Source organism: Hippopotamus amphibius, chromosome 4 (assembly GCF_030028045.1).
Source record: "Hippopotamus amphibius kiboko isolate mHipAmp2 chromosome 4, mHipAmp2.hap2, whole genome shotgun sequence".
Classification (NCBI taxonomy): Eukaryota; Metazoa; Chordata; class Mammalia; order Artiodactyla; family Hippopotamidae; genus Hippopotamus; species Hippopotamus amphibius.
The window spans coordinates 44,293,270-44,313,210 of record NC_080189.1 but is presented as its reverse complement, the minus strand read 5'-3'; the positions used below and the strand labels follow the sequence as shown (position 1 = coordinate 44,313,210).

The following is a 19,941-nucleotide window of genomic DNA, read 5'->3' as shown; positions in this document are numbered from 1 at the left end:
GAAGCCTCTGGATATTTTTTTGTTTTAGAAAATTATTTATTTATTTATTTATTTATTTATTTATTTATTTATTTATTAGCTGTGTTGAGTCTTCGTTGCTGTGGGCTTTCTCTAGTTGCAGTGGGCAGGGGCTACTTTTCCCTGCAGTGAGTGGGCTTATCATTGCAGTGGCTTCTCTTGTTGAGGAGCATGGGCTCTAGGCGTGCAGGCTTCAGTAGTTGCAGCATGCAGGCTCAATAGTTGAGGCTCATAGGCTCTAGAGCTCAGGCTCTATAGTTGTAGCACATGGGCTTAGTGGGATCTTCCTGGGCCAGGGCTCAAACCTGTGTCCCTTGCATTGGCATACAGATGCTTAACCTCTGTGCCACCAGAGAAGTCTGAAGCCTCTGGATTTAATTGAATGTGTTTCTGTATTTTCATTGCCTAGCCCTAGGAAAAATTATAAAGGCATAATTATATCTCATTTGATTCAAGTCACCATCTTTGCTTTAGTTGCTAGGAAGCTAGAAATCAATCTGTATCCCATCTCTAACAGCATGTGGCTTTTGAGTAATAAACTTTCCCCTGGCTTCATCTTGTATGTCTACTACCTTTATGTGTTTTGGATTATTTAGTATGTAAGCTACTTCCAATTCTTTTTTGGAAGGAGACAAGAATAAATACTTAGATACATATATATAAATACTTAGATACATATATATATATGCACGTGTGTGTGTGTGTGTGTGTGTGTGTGTGTGTGTGTGTACACACACAAATAAAAGGGACTGATTAGATAGCTTGAGATATAAAACTTACTTAGGTTATATGCAGTAGTTAAATGACTGTTGCATTATTTCCAACAGTGATATTGTTAACTGTTTCTAAAATCCCACAGAATTCTTGCTTTATTGACTGGTTTAATCTGTCTTGATAGTGTTTGGGGCTCTCTCAGACCTCTGAAAGGAATAGTGAAGGGAAGGCTCGAGGTGAACGTGTAGGACATTTTTATAGGCTTCTCTTTGCAAGTCACTAATAACAGTAACTTATGATTTTGTGAGTAATGAGCAATAATTGAAGAACGACATTGTTGTACTTCTCATAGTGCAGCAGTCTTTGTAGGGCTGGTCTGAAAGGCCAATGATGATTCTATCAAGAAAATGTCCTCTTAAAATCAGACCTAAAGGACGTATGAAAAGGATTACTGTCTTTTAATAACATGGGACATTCTCTCTTTCCAACTGAAAAGAATTAAATTTGGTTTGGATAATTTATTTAAAATAAAATATTTGAAGTGAGCTAAACAAACTTTATAAAGCTTTGGTGCAAACGCTGTTTCCTGCCAAAGTATGAGCTATAGCCTAGAGCGAGTCCTGCTTTCCCTTAACTGAGCTTGATGGGACCATGAGTTGGGTGCCAGGAAGGCCACTGTCTGTTGTGTGTATAGCACTTGGTTTGTGTGAAATGTTATCTTACTGTGTTTTGGCAGACAGTAGGTGGAATCTTGACCTAGCCACCCAACAGAGACCTGAATCAGATTAATTCTTTGCTGGCAGAATGTCTGTTTTCAGACATGGAAATAGTACTTAGTGGCAAAGTTTTCACTGATAAGAGAAGGAGGGGTATGTGTGTGTGTGTGTGTGTGTGTGTGTGTGTGTGTGTGAAGAGAGAGATAGAGAGAGGGAGGGAAAGAGAGACTGACTTTGATAAAGAATTTAATCTCTTAACCATCTACAAGACCAGAGGTAACCAAAGGCAGTCCAGACATGGATGCCCAATCTCCGGTCTCATAGATTCATTAAGCCGTGCGTGTAGCTACCTCAGTCCTCACCATCAGAATCCCAACCCCAAACGAAAGTTCACGATTACATAACAGAGGAGGGTAGGGTATACTGAGCACAGTTGTGCATTTAATTGAAATAACCCTAACTACATGTCCCACAAGTAACAGGAAATATCAGATTTCGGCAACTCAGGGTGCGAGGAGGCTCACAGGTGCCAGGTAACTTTTTAAAACCCCCAAGGGTTAGATTTCCGGCCGTGTGCAGCACTGGGGTGCCTGCTGTCCGCGAGCACCCCTGCCTGCTGCGTGCACCCACCATGGGCACGGTGGAAGTGCCCTGGCTTGAAGTCCCTGAGCATGCCTACAGCAGTCTCCACTTAAAGCGTAGTTGTAGGAGGGGAATGCAACAGCTTAATGAAACAGTGACCTTAGGGCCCATTTTATGAGAAACCTCCACTGACAGAGGTTCTGCAAATTAGTAATTCTGTATTTGAGCAAGGCTTCTGGCCTCTGAGACTGTAAGCAACTCCAGGTCCCTTAACGCCAAAAGTCTGTCCTTAAGTCAGGAAGCCGAGGAAATTTGAAACTGGAGCTCAAGATGCTTGTAGAATAAGAATTTGTCGTGTTGACTTTAGCCCTGCTGAGGAGGTGTTAAGCGAAGTGGCCACTGAAGTTTCTGCTCCAGCATCTGGAGGTGGGTTTTTCACCGCTTCTGAGCCCCAACCAGCAGACGGGGTGGCAAATAAAACCCACCTGTACCACACGTGGAGGCTGGGAAACCCCACACAGGCAGGAGGGGCATTGGAAGGGTGTGAGGAAATCGATTCGTTTTCTGTTTTGTATTTTGCTCTGTTCTAAGGGATACTGTTACCTTAAATGTTCTGGCTGTAAACTGATGCAAAGTTGGAGGAGCCTGACGTTATTAGGGATCCTCTTTTATCCACCACCTATTATCAGTTTCTTCAGGGTGTTAGTAAGTCACCATCATCATCACAGAACAATAACATCAGTAATTGTAATAGCAGCAGCAGCTAATATTTATTTAGCACCTGCTATGTGTGGGCTACCTTATTTGATCTTATTTGATCCTCACAGCCATTTTATGGTCAGGTAATGTTATTTGCTCTATTTTACAGCTGAGGGAACTAAGGCTCAGAGGTTAAGAATGATGCCCAAGGTAGGTGGTGGAGCCCAAATTCCTACAGGGAAGTCTGGCCCCAGGGCCTGGGCTGGAATTTCTACCACTGACTTCTCATTTTGTTCGGTTTGACAACCAGGTGCAGTTCGGAAGGGAAGAGAAGGTCTGAAGGGCTTTACAACTGGTGAGGATTAGTGATTGGGGAAGGATTTTAAGAAAAATTTCCAATCTGATACCATTTCCCTCCATGCCACCCAGGGAGAGATGTAGAATCAAGTGCCCACACTTTCATCTGCCTGGCGACATCTCCACGTTTCTGCTCAGGTGCAGAAGAGTTGGTGTGCTCTGTGCTCACTGACATCAAACTGGCATGGTTTTTCCACATCCACTCATTTTTCTGGGTATTTTTTTTCCTTCTGGCAGCTCAAGGTTGAGGTATTTCCAGCGGTAAGTGAAGATCTCCCCAAACTTTCTTACTTACAATGATAAAATACGTTTAGTTCTAAGTTTGAAATAACTGTGTATAAATTCCATCAGGAGTAAGAAAGAGCAAAATCACTCTGCCAGTCAAGCTCATCATTCCACTTAGCGTGGAACTGTATAAATGAATGGACCTTAACTATGAGGTCAACCTTCCCACTTCTTAGGTGAGGAAACTGAGGCCCATGGTAGTGTTAACCTGAAGAACTAGGATGAAAACCTTCATTTTTGTAACCTTCTTTTCCAGTATTCATTCTGTAATATCAAATGGCCTCCCTGGATTTTTGCTTGGGAACATATTTTTAATATAGATATACCATTATTAAATCATTCAATTAAAAGTTACTTTCTTGCCTAATCTTGGAAGAATATATTTTATACATAAAGATGTGTATAAATTCATTATTCGGCATCTGCTACATTTAGCCAAGGCTGCCAACTTGAATCTCAAGAAAGATTCTTAAAGAAACTTGTGACCGAAACCTCTTAGCAATGGTATATCTAAAATACAGCTAAGTGACAAAACAAAGAATACAAATCCCAAACTCTGAAAAGTATACTTTGTGGAAAAAAACTGTATAATAAATTACACATTACTGTATGCAAAGCTGAGGCAGATTTATACCTCTCTGGAGGTCACATCTCCTCTGAGTAAAATAAGAACAACAAAAAATTGCTACTCTGCTGCCACTACAATTGCTCCTATTACCAGCAGCAATTTATTGAACGTCAATCCATGTCAGGCATTGTGATAAATGCTCTCCATGCTGTCTGTCACGTAATCCTCGTGACGATGCATGCAGTGCAAGCTATTATTATACCCATTTTACAAACGACAGGTCCGAGGGTCTGAGACATTAAATAAGGTGAGGTCAGCCAATGGCCTGGTCCATGAGACTCCAAAGCCCAAACTTATAAGCACTATTGTATGCTCTTTGTTGACTATGTTTTTATTTGTTTTGGAGGTTTGCTGCCAAATATATATGAAGTTTGCCAGTTTCTTTTTTCTGTACATATTTGGGGCTTCTATTTGAAAGCAGTTGTATTTGCTTACCTTTTAAAACCTTATCTATGCTTTTAGGTCACTTAACCTCTTCAGTTTCTTGGGTCACAGTACTTGAGTTCTAACCTTCCCTGGGAATTTGGAGAAATGACTTATTAGCTGCACTCTGTGGTTCCCTTTGATGTGAAGTTCATGTTTATGAATACTATCGTCTTTTTCCTTATCGCACTCCGCTTCTTGGTTAGTGCTCTCCACCCCCAACCATTGCTCCTCTCCTCCGCTCTGCCCTTTCATATCTCTCCTTAGTACACACATCTGTTCTGCTTTTACTTTACACCTTTTCATCCTGTGAGCTCACAGCCCTGCCTCCACGGTACCCCTCGTGTTGAGACGCTCTCATTCTGGTTTCACATTTGTCCAAGTTTCCAGGTCCTTAATATAGGACTTCTTGACAAGACACGAATATGGTACATCTCAGCTTCTAATTTTTTTGGAGAGCACATTCTTCTTTCACAATGGACTGTATTTGAACTTGATTAACAGTTGCTACCTTTGATTCTCTAAATTATCTGGGTTGGGAGTTGGATGGAGAGAGTAATGGCTGTTTCCAACCCCTATCTGTTGACTGAATTCTGGCATCCCCTTTATCCCAGCTGCACAGGTTTTGAGTCTTAATGTTATTTCTCATACTTTTGGCATTTCTCTCCCATGTTGATAATCAGTCATCAGGTCTGGTTGATTGTCTCTTTGTGTTGTTTTTCTAATAAATAATTTCCTTCCCATTCCCACGGCAGCCAGACCCTCATCCTATTGCCTGCAACTAACCTCTGTCTTTTTTCCGACAGCCCCTTCTGCATACCACTGTCAACACCCAAACTTGGCTTTCACGAAACCTACACCAGCTTCCTTCACCGGTCTCTCGCAGAATTTCCCAAAGTTTGTCAGCTAGTGCTGAGGGATAGTAATGAGTAATATTTTCAAAACAAGGTTCTATGATTAAATACATTAGGGAAATGCTGGGTCAAGTAAACTTAAATATGTTTCCTCGCTGAAGAATTCTCAGAGCCCTTTATATGACAATGTGCAGGCTAAACTTTCAGGAGGATGATGGAGTGTAGAATCCCTCCCAAACTAATTTGGGCTGAAGAGGTTTTTTTATTTCTACTTATTTTGGCAGAGTAACAGGCAGGATTGATGTTTCATAGGAAACATGTTAAGAAATGCTGGTTCTTTGGAATACATTAAAACTTCTCAGGCTGGCAGTAAATCTCAGGCCAATTTATTTAGATGGCTTGGGTGTCTTATATCTCCTGAGGCAACTACCCACTCTGGGCAGATTGGTCTCCTGCTCTTCTTGTGCAAGCTGCCTTCTTTCCCATGTCTGTGATTTTGTGAACATTCTTCTTTTGATCTAGAGGCTTGCTCCACTCTAGCCCCAAATCTACATTTTGTATGTCTTTTATAGACGCACTCAACTCACACTGTCTTTTCAACACGTTTACATTTTACAAGTATGTTACAGTCTCATCCAACCCTATTTTAGCCAACAGTGGATATCTATTTGCTAGATTTGCATAGCATTTATAATAACACAACTAGTAACGACTACTCTCTAAGCATCTATTATGTTCTCAGCACTTTTGCGATGCTGTCTTTATAACCACCGTGCAAAGTAGTTGTTCTTCGACCCATGTTACAGGTGAACAGACTGAGGTTATGTAGGTAGTGTGTGCATGATTTTGTAATCATTGAGTAGCAAGATTGGGATTCAAACCCAGGACTGTCTTCTAAGCAACTTACTTAATGTTCACAAAGCTCTGAGGTGACTTCAAAGCTGGAAGATAGGTAAATTTAGAGATGTGAAACCCATCTTTTCATTCAAGTAAGAAGTTCTCTTTACTGATAAATAGCAATTTCTAGTTTAAAGAGAGCAGACATTTTAAGGTCAGAGCTTGGATGATAGAGTGACAGAAATGCATTTTCTATAACAAATTTGTATTAACACCCAGTGGATTTCCAGCATTCTGGAAGGTGCCCTGGAGGACATGGATAAAAAGCTGATACAAACCCTGAGTTTAAGAACTTATAATGTGGTTGAGGAGATGAAATGTAAACACATTAAATGAGAACCATATAATACAGTTTATAATTAACTTCTAGATAGGTGTCATTAAACTGAAGTTCATGAACTCTTAGGAGATCATTGATCAGTCTTGGGACAGGGTGTCTGTGAGCCTCTACGTTTGAGTAGATACACTCACATGCACTTGGAAGGAAGAGTGTCTGTACATTTCTTCAGATTCCCAAAAAGCTCTCTGATCCCAATTTTGTAACAACAGTGATTGCATGTGATGCTGTGGTATAAGATGTAAATGGAAGCACCAAGTCGTGGTTGGGGAGACACTGGCTTCAAAGCCATAGAGATTGGGCTGGACTCTGTCTTTATTGCTATTGGCTGAGTGGCCACGGGCAACATGGCATCCTCTCCAGACTCATTGCTAAGAAATTAGGGTAACGGTATAACATGTGTAGAGAAGTAGTGAGGATTAAAGGAGATAGTGAAAATATGGAAAGCATCTGGCATGGTGCCTGGTGTAAGCTAGTCACTCCAGACTCGTGGCTAAATTTATTAGTTTCCTATTGCTGCTGCAACAAATTACTACAAACTTAGTATCTTAAAAACAATACACATTTGTTATCTTAAGTTCTGGAGGTCAGAAGTCTGAAAGGGATCTGAATGGGTCAAAATCAAAGTGTTGGCAGGGCTGCATTCCTTCTCGAGGCTCTAGAGGAGCATCCGTTTTCACGCCTTGTCCAGCTTCTAGAAGCTGCCCATTTTTCTTGATTCAAAGCCTTCTTTCATCTTCAAAGTCAGCAATGGCAAGTTGAGTCCTTCTCATGCTGTATCACTGTGTGACATTCACTTTTCTTCCTCCTTTGCTTGTAAGGACACTTGTGATAACATATGTCCTGCCTGGATTACCTAGGAGAATCTCCCCATCTCAGGATCAGTTGGTTAGCAACCTTAATTTCATCTGCAGCCTTAATTCCTTGTCCTGAGAGCATTAGTTAATTATTCAGTATATTAATTGATTAAGCAAAATTCTGTTGCTTACTGCTGTATACCATTTGTTACGCTTAACTATTTTAGTGAGTTCAGTGTAGGCAATTTATTTTTTCTGCTGAAATATATTCTTCAATTAATTAACCCATTCATTTAACAAATATTTGATACCAAATATGTATTATACCAGTATATAAGCTATGTATTATATGTACTATATACATATATACTGTGTATTATAATTTGTATTATAAGTATTATAATAGGTATTATACCATAATACATATTCTATTGTATGTGTGTATTACATAGTATATAATAGGTATTATACCAGTATATAGACTATGAGTAATGCACAGATGAATCTGTTTATCGTATACATAAATGTAGATCCTCCAAAGTACAAGGCAGTGTTCCAGGCACTGAGAAGTGTACACAAAACTTACATATAAGGAGTTTAAAGCCTGTTTCAGGAGTTAAGGATACATTATAACTAAAAGCTAGGGTGTGAAGTGATTTATCATAAGCCTACTGTGGGTTTGATGACCATATTTTTAACCCTCAGGCTGAAAAACATAGTGTGACTATAGGGTAGAGTATTTGAATTTAAGACTGTCCCAGAAAATCAGAGCTGTGTGGTCAGTTTTGCTTTGGGGACTTAGAGTAAAGAGAAGTGACTTTGACTGAGGCTTGGGGAAGGCTGGCAGTTCGGGAGTTGGCACGTGAGCCAGGGGCTGAAGAATTCCTGTGCTGTGAACTGAGGTATGGGGCAGGCCCAGGCCACTGCACCAGCCAAGGTGAGAAGTGGGGAAGCCCTTGGCTCAACTGGGGAGGCTGTACATAGGATGTCAGCCTCGGCTTTAGGGTTAAATTTAGTTTAGATTAGATCTCGAAGGTACGGAAGCTTCCTTTTCTCTTCTGTTTGAAGTTGGTGAGGATATGAGGTTATGGAAATTATGTGAGAAGAAATTTACATACTTAACAGTATCCCTACCAAACCTTTTTTTTTTTTTTAAAATATTAGTTTCAGGTGCCTACTCAACTTTTTTAAAAATCAGCTTTTTATTTGCAGATTTGTAAGTCTGTCTCATGGATTAGGGGTGGGTGGAAAGAGACCAGTTATGACCTAACCCCACATTCACACAGTAAAGTCAGATTAAGTTTTGACTTAAGAAGCCAAGGGTGTCCAGTCTGAGAGGAATCCAGGTGCCCCTTGGTGGAGCTTCTGTTGGCTGTGAGCTCCCCTGGGGGCAGCAGCTGTCAGGGACACCTCTGGGTGAGGCCAGAGCCTCCTGTGTGGGGAAGTTCAGTTCCTGCTGGGTCACACACAGCCTGTTTATATTGGAGGCTTGCGTCATGTCAGGAGGAGCCTAGACGAACAGCATAAGGGCTTGTGTTCAGGGCAGTGTTTCTGATCCCTGCCTTTCCTGGTTCTTGACCCAAACTTGGCATCATCACAGCTCTTACCCACCTGGGGTTTCCCAGGAGCCCCTGCATGACTCAGTGGCCCTGGAGTCCCACAGGGCTCGTTTCGCTGCAGTTTGTGTTGAGGAAAGTTTAAAGCCATGTTTTTCATTTGAAAGACTTCCTCATGGTTAGAACTCTGCTCTGGAAATGTACTGATCTGTGTGGTGGTGTGGTACGAGGAAATGGAGAGTTTGCTCTCTTTGCACAAGTAATGGACCAAGGATGAAAGTCACTTTCTGTGTTTTCAAAGTGACTAGTAAATGGGGATATCTTATGTTAAGTGAAGAGGAAATAAAATTTCATACACAGGACAATCTTAACTATGTTAAAATATACACAGACACAGACACATACACACATACACACACCCCACAAAATGGTAAACAGTGATTATTTCTTGATGGTAGAACTGTGATTGATACTTTTTTATTCTTATCCTTTTCTGTTTGTTGTGTTTTGGGGGAAGGGAGATAGAGTCTTCTCAATTTCTCTTATTTTCTTTATGACATGGAGTTGTATAATTTTCCCTTAATTTTCATTGACGGATGTTTTGAGAATAATCACTGCTCTCAGAAGGAAGGCATCATATTAGAATAAATATATCCACAGAGGAAATAAATGTACCTGATGAGGTTAAGAGAAAAACATTGGAATTTTGTTTTCAGAAGCAGCCCAGCTCTCTTAATTCTCATAGCTGTCTTATTAAAGTATGTAACATCAAAGAGTTATATTTGAATCCAATATTTTTAATTTTTTAAAACAGATGTCCTTGTTCCAAGAGTATACATAGTGATTGTAAATAACAAAATGTAAATGTAAATAATAGTGTATATACACAGAAACAAGAAAGAGGAAATAAATGTCACACATAATTTCATTACCTAAGAGAAAAAAAAATTCTTAATACTTGGGTTTATACACTTCTAATTTTTTTTTTAATGCCTAGACATTGTATACATATTATTGAAAACAAACCAAAACAAAAATGACATCTGATCATTTGACTTAAAGGTCTATGAAAATACATACCACTGCTTGTAAGCTGGCATTTTTTTCTCCATCCTCTGACTTAAACATATTCAAGCAAGGATAGTTACGGAAGGGTCTGTTTATTTAGCTCCAACTATCACTCCAGGCTTTCCAGAAGAGTGTGATCAGACATCAGAACATCTTGAACTGTGGCTCATTTCACTTGGTCTGCTGAACAAAAATTATATGGGGATACAGTGTTCATTTTTGTCCCCTAAGTGTTTCTCTAGTTTTTTTTCTTTATTTTTTCCTTTTCAGCGAGGCAGATTTTGTAACCCTGAGATTCTCACTTTCAGTCATTCTCCAGTGTACGTGTTCGCTGCTCCTGTAGGATCTGGCATGGGGACCTTGCGGTGCCAAGAAAAAGGGCCAAGGTTTCAAAATTATTTTAGTTTGTGATACAAATGTCCCCAAATGCAATACATAATTCTCAGGCATCTTCCTCGTCATGAAATTTTGTTGGCTTCTTCTGTATTGCCCTTATACAGAAAAATCATCCTCATCTCCAAACCCATGTATTCCAAAAGTTAGGGCCTCTTAAAAAATATCTTTCCTGACAGCCCTGCTCACACGCGATTTCCCTTGCCCAGTCTCCCTGAATGGGCCTCACTGCTTCCTGCCCAGCTATAACTCAGGTTTCCCCAGGGCTCCAGGGCCACTCTATAGGCAGTATATTTTCTGTTGCTTCTTGGAGGATTTGCTTTGTCACATAAATGACCTTATCTACATTTGACTCTTAAAAGCAAAATATAAGGACAACAAAAATGAAAACAGGAAAGCATAAGCGAGAAAGAAAAAAATTATCACTCATGGTTCTACCACCAAGAAACAATCTCAGTTTACAATTTTGGGGTATGTGTATCTTTGGATATTTATTTTAACACAGTCAAGATTATCCTATAGATAGATTTTTTTTCGTATTTTTCACTTAATATGGCATAAGCATTTCTTCAATCATGAACATTATTTACAAACTTTTTCAGTGACTAGATAATATTTCATTTTATGGATTTACTGCGAAGTGCTTAGCTGTTTGTTTAATGTTAGGAGACAATCTATATATCCATTTTCTTACAATGTGTTCATCGGTAGGCATGAAGAACAGTGCTATGTAGTGAATTCTTGGTAAACATTAGCTGTTACTGTCTTTGTTAGTGATGATCTTGATGCGATTGGAGTCAGAACACCTGGGAAACGGTACAGTGTCCCCTGCAGACTCCGGGCAGAAGGTGCAGGCATTCCCCATGCCTGCTCACAGCTGAGAGAGGATTTTCTCAGGAGTATAATTTCAGCTTCTTCATTTGTGCCTTGGCCTTTGCAAACTGAGGCCCATCTGTTACAAGCTCAAGAGCGCAAAAGCCTTGATTGGTTCTGGGTTTTTCTTGCTGAGTACGTGGCATTAAAAACTCTGTGCAAACGCTTCCTTTGAATTTGGTGCACCTGGTGGTCGGGTTAACATTGAGTCCTTTTGTGGCGTGTGGTAGTACAAACTCCGAACTCTAATTCTCCTGATGCCACCTGGGGTGTCCCCAAAACTGCCTTGCTCCCTGTCAACCAAAAAGCACCATCTTCATCTCAGGGAGGGATTCTGTTTGTCAGAATGTGAGGGAAATGTGTGATGGGACAATTTTGAAGATAATCCCATGGAGAAAGAACTGGAAAATGCAGGATGGGGTGGTTAGATAGGTAGGAACACTAGTTGGGGAGATATAGGATTAGGAAGGTGAGGGTGAGGTGCAATGTGAAGCAACAAACTGAATAAAATTGGAGTCACAAGGAAAGAACAAGCATAAAAAAGGATAAGAAAGGACTCGAAATAGAGGGTGAATGAAAATGTTGCTGCTGAGCTTTCAGAGCTTTCTCTCCCACCCTCTTCTTCCACCCTCCTTCCCCAAGTACTGCCTTTTTTATATTCCTTAAAGTATTTGTTCATGAAACTCTCCTACATCCCAGAAACGATATGTTCCGTGAGTCTCTATTAAATGTTGACAAGGAAAGCCAACTTGGAACAAGTAATTAATTTACAAAATTCCCAATACATATGATTTATATGGAGTCACATGAAATTGACATATGAAATGACATAATGTATCATAAAACAATGTTACTCTCCAAACACTTTAGAAATTAAAAGCAAATGTTTGCCTTGGATCCAATTGGTCCTATCAGATCAGTCAGCACATCCTTCATCCGTATTGATGCTTGATTCTTCCCTTACATATTCAGAGCAATTATTTGTATAGGATAGTTTCAGATTCTTGACCTGTTCTGGAAATTGATCTTTTTATTTTAGTTCTTTCATCATGTGGGCTAATTTCTCTAAATGAATTTCTCATTTCCTGGTTGTTTATGCCTTCTTAAAAACAGAGAAAATATCTTTATATGGAAAGCAAATCAATGCCAAATTTTGTTTTTAAAAAAAGAAATGATATTTAGTTTTGTATATAAACCTTTGAAATGCCCTAAAGTGTAAAACTTTACTTGGGTCTGATAAGTATTTGAATTAATGGTGTTTTGAAGTGATGAATTTATTGGAATTTCTTAAACTTACTAAATGATGGATTTTTATGATTTATTTTTTATCCAACTTCAGATTTTGATACACAGATCAAAATATAGGAGGCTTGTACTTCTAGAAAATACATGGAGACTATCAACTTTATCAGCATTTTGGTCCCTACCGATATTAAACATGTATCTGTTTGGCAGTTCTATTTACCTGTCCTTAGAAATACATGAATGTTGAACACAGTACCTTTTTAAGACTATGAATAACGTTTAGAATACCATGTTCCCCAATTTTTTGAATCAGTTAAATGGAAACAATGCTAGTGCTTTGGTGTATTGTCATTTATGTTGCTGCCTTTTATTTATATTTTTGTTCTTATTTATATGGGTTATGAAATTAGGCAGTTCTGTTTACAAAATTATCCTAGTTTCATTTCTCTGTCCTTGACATTAAGACCATAGAAGCATGTCAAGTCTCTAAAACAGAGATGCTTTAAAAATTCAGAAGTGTTATAAATAACTTCTAAGTACAAAAGCACCAGAAGTATTACATGTCCTATGTGTGTTGGTACAAACTTTTAAAACCACCAAACTTTTTATCAGTTTTTAAAGTTGATTTTCCTTAGTGCATCTCTGCTAAGGCCCTCCCTTTACTTGGCAGGTGCTCTCATCAGGTTTACTGCAGGGACCCCTGACGTCTCTTTGAATCCTTCGCATGGTTTGGTTTATGACCTGCTTTTGTCTCTCACTCATCCGCAGAGCCCGGCGTTTGCACGGTATTCGGAGATCCCCACTACAACACTTTTGACGGACGGACATTTAACTTTCAGGGGACGTGTCAGTATGTTTTGACAAAAGACTGCTCCTCCCCTGCCTCGCCCTTCCAGGTCCTGGTGAAGAACGATGCACGCAGGACCCGCTCCTTCTCCTGGACCAAGTCGGTGGACCTGGTGCTGGGTGCCAGCACCGTCAGCCTCCAGCAGCACCTGACCGTGCGCTGGAACGGCTCGCGCATCGCGCTGCCCTGCCACGCGCCACAGTTTCACATTGACCTGGATGGCTACCTCTTGAAAGTGACGACCAAAGCAGGTGGGCTTCTAGAGGCACGGGCCTTTTGTGTCGCTCCAGCTCTTCCCTCTGTCTCACCAACTTGTGCTCAGGAGCTGCAGCTGCTCCTCCTCCTACACAGGAAAAAACGGAAGCAGAGAAGTATTCCAACTGCAGGAGTTACCTCATTCCTGAGATGCCACAAACTAGCTGGAGAAATCTGCACAGCGAGGAGCCTTGCAATCTGATGCCAGTCACCTCAGTCTTGCGATCTGTCGGCATCCAGTGCCTTTCCATCCTCATTCCAAAAATGGCAGTTGTTCTCTCCAAATAACCCCTTTCTCATGTTTTGTTACTATTTTAGGACACTGATGTCCAGCTTGGAATTGTCAGTGTCTTCCTCAGCTCAGCCAGTAATGTGCAGTTTCACATCTGTGAGAAAGAGTGTTTCCTTATTAGCATCTGTCCAAGAAGGAGAGAATCCTCAAAAGCAAACCACAAACATGTGGGTGTGCAGATGGGAGTGCAGATGATGGACTGTGTGACTAGCAGTCTTAAACCAGAGAAGGATGCCCATTGAGTTGATGGGTAGAACCATTGCTGGAGGACTTAGGATGCTTGCTGTGAAAGCACTTCCCCCAGACGTGGGCACAGGGAGCTGGCCACTGAGGCTTTTTCTCAGCATCACATGTTGCCCGAGGCCCCTGGACTCTGTGTTTTCCCCCCCACGAGCAGATACATTTCCCCCAGGCCAAACTGTTCATAGTTGCTAGTAGGCTATTCCTAGGGGCTCAGCAAGGCTCAAATTTTTCTCTGTGAGGTGCTAAGAGAGGCATCTTAGAAGCAGAAATCAATCCTCCAATCTCAGCCCCAAAGAATGAATTCAGTTTGTTTACACATTCTATATTATATCATGTATGGTTGCTTCCACGCTGCCTTTGGTTAATGCATTTTGTTTGTCAGTTAGATATTGAACTGCATGTCCTCCTGGCATATACTATTTCTTTAAGCATGATACAAGGGTGAGTCAAAAATTATCCGCACTCTGGCTGTAGCATTTATTTTATTTTATTATCATTTTTAATTCATTCATTCATTCATTCATTCATTTATTTATTTTATTTATTGGCTATGTTGGGTCTTCGTTGCTGCCCACGGGCTTTCTCTAGTTGATGTGAGTGGAGGCTACTCTTCATTGTGGTGCGTGAGCTCCTCATTGTAGTGGCCTCTCTTGTTGTGGAGCATGGGCTCTAGGCACATGGGCTTCAATAGTTGTGGCACACGGGCTCAATAGTTGTGGCTCATAGGCTCTAGAGCACAGGCTCAACAGTTGTGATGCACAGGCTTAGTTGCTCTGCAGCATGTGGAATCTTCCCAGAGCAGGGCTCAAACCCATGTCCCCTGCATTGGCAGGCGGATTCTTAACCACTGCACCACCTAGGAAGTCCTGTAGCGTTTATTTTAATTAACTTTTAGAAAAGAAAAATACAACATTTTTGACATAATGTCCTTGCTTTTCAATACACTTTGTCCATCTGTCAATAAGCTTTCATATTCCCTCATTAAAAAAATGTTTTGGGCTGAGCTGTGAGCCATGAATGCACCTCTGTCTTCACTTCTTCATCAGAAGCGAATCTTTGTCTTCATAGGGCTGCTTTCAGGGGACCAAACAGGTGAAAGTCTGGTGGAGCAAGATAAGGCTATAGGGAGGATGCTTTAATGCCTCAAAAGGAAGTTTTTGCAGTGTCAACAGTGTGGGCAGAAGTGTGCAGATGTGCATTGTCATGCAAGATCACAGTGCCCTTGGATAGCAGTCTTCTGCATTTAATCCGAAGTTTAGGCTTCAGCACAAACATTTTGAAACCTAAGTCTGTCGTGGATTATTTCATAGGCAGAGCCATGGGTGATTTGCAAATTATTTGCCACATAATCCACTGTCACTCGTCTATTCGACAGAATCATTTCACATGTACGCTCAATGTTGTCATCAGCCATGGACATGAATGGGCGTCTGGCTCCTTCTTGATGGCTAACACTTGTGCGACCTTCCTTGAACTTCTCTATCCATTCATACACACTTCTTCGCGACAAAACACTTTCTCCATACTGCACACAAAGTCTTCGATAAATAATGGCACCAGGTACACCCTCAGACCACAGAAAACAAATCACTTCACACTGCCCTTTTTTCATGCAAATCAGAAGTGGGGCATCCATTTTTGCTCTCACCACAGTTGCAAATGAACTGATGTAACACGTTCACACCTGCACAGCAGTGACTGGGGAGACAGTAGCCTTGAATAGAAAGTGCTGGTACGATAGTGCGGCCAACATAAGTTTTAATATAACCAAAGTGTGGATTTTTGACTCACCCTTGTAGTTGAGAAAATCAGCATATTTCTTACTTTTTGCATTGATGATAATTTAACAATGTAAAAGCATCAATTGGGTTCTAGTTTCTTTAGCTAATATGGATTGGAAAGGGAAACATTTGATAGAGCAGGCACTTTTAAGAGACTGCAGAGACTTTTTCTCCATGGTACCTTCAGAACCCTGTTAATTGTTTTTGTTCAAGCCAAAATATATTTGGTAAATTGCTTTGAGCCGATGGAATGCCAGCTTAGCTAAACAAAGGCAGGAAGCCAAGGAGAAGCCCAGGGAACTTTTTTTTAGAGAGTATAACATGGTTTCAGTGAGAAATGTTAAATATCAATGTATTAGAACATTCTGTAAAGAAGGAAAGATTCCCATTGTTCACTTTGAAAGTGGTAGATGTGAAGAGCTCTGTTCATTCAACTTTAGAGGGACTAATCCATTCCAGAAAATTCAGACACCTGTTGTTGCATTCAAATGACATGTAGTCCTCAGCTCCTCCCTTTGAAGGAAGCAACAGTTATGGCTTCATGTAAAATGTACATAAAATTACCCATTACACAGTACTAATTAGAAGCACCTTGCTTATCTGTTTGCAAGCCAGCTGAACACAGTGGATTCTACTGATATGGAAATTATTAGTTAACCACAACCCAATTCACAAAGGGATTCTGGATATTCAAATATTACTAACAGTTGAGGTTCAATACTGTTCCTGTCACAGCTGGCAATACCTTATGGAATAAGTGTACTCTTTGTAAGAATTTCACGTGGTAAAAATTTGAGCAAAAGGATGAGGCTGCTAAGAAAATAATAAATCATAAATACCATAATTAGATTAGTGAATTTACCTCTTCTAGGCCTTGGACTCAGTTTTACAATTTCTTTTCTTTTTCCATCTCTCTTGCCAGGATGCGATTAATTTATGTGGTGCCCTTTATACCCAGCTGAACAACTTTCTGTATCATGCGGAGTGCACAAGCTTTCTGCTTCCTAGGGAGGAAGTGTATTTATTTGGGCACTAAACTTGCTTTGAGATTATCCTTTGAATGGAATAATTCCATTTCCAGACAATAGTCTTTTCCACTCTGGTCTACCGATCTCAGTTTGTACTACCCCTTAGGGATATTTTCTTTTTATTACCTATTGATTGTCTATCTAAAATATCACAGTATATCCTTTGAGTGTTTGTTCTTCTTCCATAATTTTTTTCATAAGCTCGTGTGATCAAAGGGTACTTTCTTCAAAATAGCAGCTTAAATCAAGCCTGCAGCTGGAAGATGGGAGATGGGGAAGAATGAATCTTTGCCCCTATGGTTTATAGACTCAGCACTTCATGATGGAATTGTTTGGCAGAGGAGCACAGGTGGCCGAGTAGCTTGGGTGGAATTAGGCTGTAGCTACGTACCTAATAACAACTGGGGTAGTACAGAAGACACAGAGAAAGGCTCAGTAGCTTGAGAAAGCTCTGCTCACCCCTGTCTCACACACACACACACCCACCCCAACTCTCAGCACTTAGCAAATCATTTAAAATATTTCCTTTCTGCCATCTGTTCACTTCATCATTTCCACCTGAAAGAGTTACGTCAGATCCACCTGAAAGCATTAACATGTGGGAATGTGGCTTTTTATGTTACTTTTGGTAGAGCTCTACACTTGATGAACCTGGAGTGTATATATATATTTTTTTTCTTTTTTTCCCTTTTTTCCTTTGGTGTAAACTCTAAACAGAAAAATTACCCACTTTTAGCATCACTATGGTATGTCTACAGGTTTTGCACCTCCTCTCTCTCTTAAAAGTGGACTGCAGCAAAAGCAACAATAACAATCAAAAAAAAACAAACAAAAACAACCACAAGATAAAAGAACAACTCTTCCCAACAAAAACACCCCCCCAAAAAAATACAAAAAAACCCCAAAATTAATAGTCTGGAGCCAGGTCACACACTTGAAGGGTGAAAAACAGGTTGGTAAAACATTCACTGGTGAGAAGGGAAAATTGGAAGGCTCTTCATACAGTGGAAGGAATGCAGCTACTGCTCACGTCCCAGATGAGACATGTGCTTCAGCTTTGGCCTTCTGACTGCAAGTTATTTCTACTAATTTCCCATGCAGAGAATTGGGAAACTCATCCCAGATGTAGAAAGGACTAATAACCCGAAACCCTCAAACACTTCCATGGCATTTCATCTCATAAGATGACTATTTAAAATATCTTTTGGAAGAGCAAATTTTTTTCAGTTATGACATTTATTTTTCTTTTACCTGTCTCTACTGTAATTTACTTTGCATGGATTTCACTCATGTAGAGAGTAAAAGTAACTGTGCAAAGACATATGTATATGATACAGCAATCGACAAAGGCATCTGTAGTTGAATAAGTCATTCCTATACAACAGGAAGCCTAGCACTGTTCTGTGAAAATCCTCTTAATATAATGATAAAAGGAAAAGAGAAGGGAAAAAGAGTGAACTACAAATTATTCTCCTACTTTGGGGACCGTGTTTCATGAAAGAGATGTCAAGAGTCTTGAGAAGATTTTATTAAAAACACAGTGGGTCTGCATATTCCCAAGCATGCATGGACCAGTAGTCCATTGCAAAAAATGAATGATTGGCTTGTTCACGGTAAGTTGAATTCCCATAAACTCAGTTGCCCAAAGTCTCAAATTTATTATATCATTGCCAGTAATTTTGTTGGAGCTCTTTTGGGTGTAAATTCTCACCCAGTGTGGCACTTGGAAGAATAGCATTTGCCTGCTGTCTAGGAAAGAGATTTGTAGTTTGGAAAATTTTGCAAGGTGGAAAATCTTTGGAATTATGCTCTAAAAGTTAGAGTGTTGTATGGAATTGATTTTCTCCCTTCATTTCTCTGGCTGGGCAGCTGTCTCGTTACAGGCTTATGAGGTCAAGTTTCTTCTATACCTTAGAGAGTGTATTGCAAATCATATTATAGTTTGCTTGTCTTTTTTCAAAATGTTATTTCAGTGTCTTAACTAGCATGAAATTCACAAATTTCTTTGGCTTTGCAGACTTGTATCAATTTACAGGGTACTTCATTCATTTAGTGAGTATATACTATGTGCCAGATAATGTGTTCAAAGATGGAGTATGAAGAAATAGAAATTGTTTTATACGATAGTTGTGGTTGTCAGAATTGACCACATCTTTTTTTTTTCTTCGATCTTTATGGGACTATAATAGCTTTACATTGTTGTGCCAGTTTCTGCTGTACAGCAAAGCGAATCAGCTGTATTTATACATATATCCCCATATCCCCTCCCTCTTGAGCCTCCCTCCCGAGCATCCCTCCCACCCTCCCTATCCCACCCCTCTAGGTCATCAGCAATCATCAAGTTGATCTCCCTGTGTTAGGCAGCTGCTTCCCACTAGCTATCTATTTTACATTTGGTAGTATATAAATGTCAATACTACTCTTTCACTTTGTTTCAGCTTCTCCTTCCCCACCTCCCCATGTCCTCAAGTCTGTTCTCTGCATCTGTGTCTTTTATTCTTCTTCTGCCACTGAGTTCATCAATACCATTTTTTTAGATTCCATGTACATGTGTTAGCGTACGGTATTTGTTCTCCTTCTGATTTACTTCACTCTGTATGACAGACTTTAGGTCCATCCACCTCACTATAAATAACTCAATTTCATTCCTTTTTATGGCTGAGTAATATTCCATTGTGTATATGTACCACATCTTCTTTATTCATTCATCTGTCAATGGACATTTAGGTTGCTTCCATGTCCTGACTATTGTAAATAGTGCTGCAATGAACATTGTGGTACATGTATCTGTTTGAATTATGGTTTTCTCAGGGTATATGCCCAGTAGTGGGATTGCTGGGTCATATGGTAGCTCTATTTTTAGTTGTTTAAGGAACCTCTATACTGTTTTCCATAGTGGCTGTATCAATTTACATTCCCACCAGCAGTGTAGGAAGGTTCCCTTTTCTCCACAGCCTCTCCAGCATTTATTGTTCCCAGATTTTTTTGATGATGGCCAATCTGACTGGTGTGAGATGATACCTCATTGTAGTTTTGATTTACATTTCTCTCAT

At 40.1% G+C, this 19,941-nt stretch overlaps 1 protein-coding gene across 1 annotated transcript in view; it reads left to right on the top strand.

Annotated features, from left to right (window-relative positions):
* The window catches only part of BMPER (BMP binding endothelial regulator), a 238,314-nt gene that overhangs the window by 148,754 nt on the left and 69,619 nt on the right, over window positions 1-19,941 (top strand). Inside the window, exon 12 of the mRNA XM_057731872.1 lies at window positions 13,211-13,540. Within this exon, the coding sequence (XP_057587855.1) occupies window positions 13,211-13,540 (330 nt within the window). The remainder of the gene's footprint in view (window positions 1-13,210; window positions 13,541-19,941) is intronic.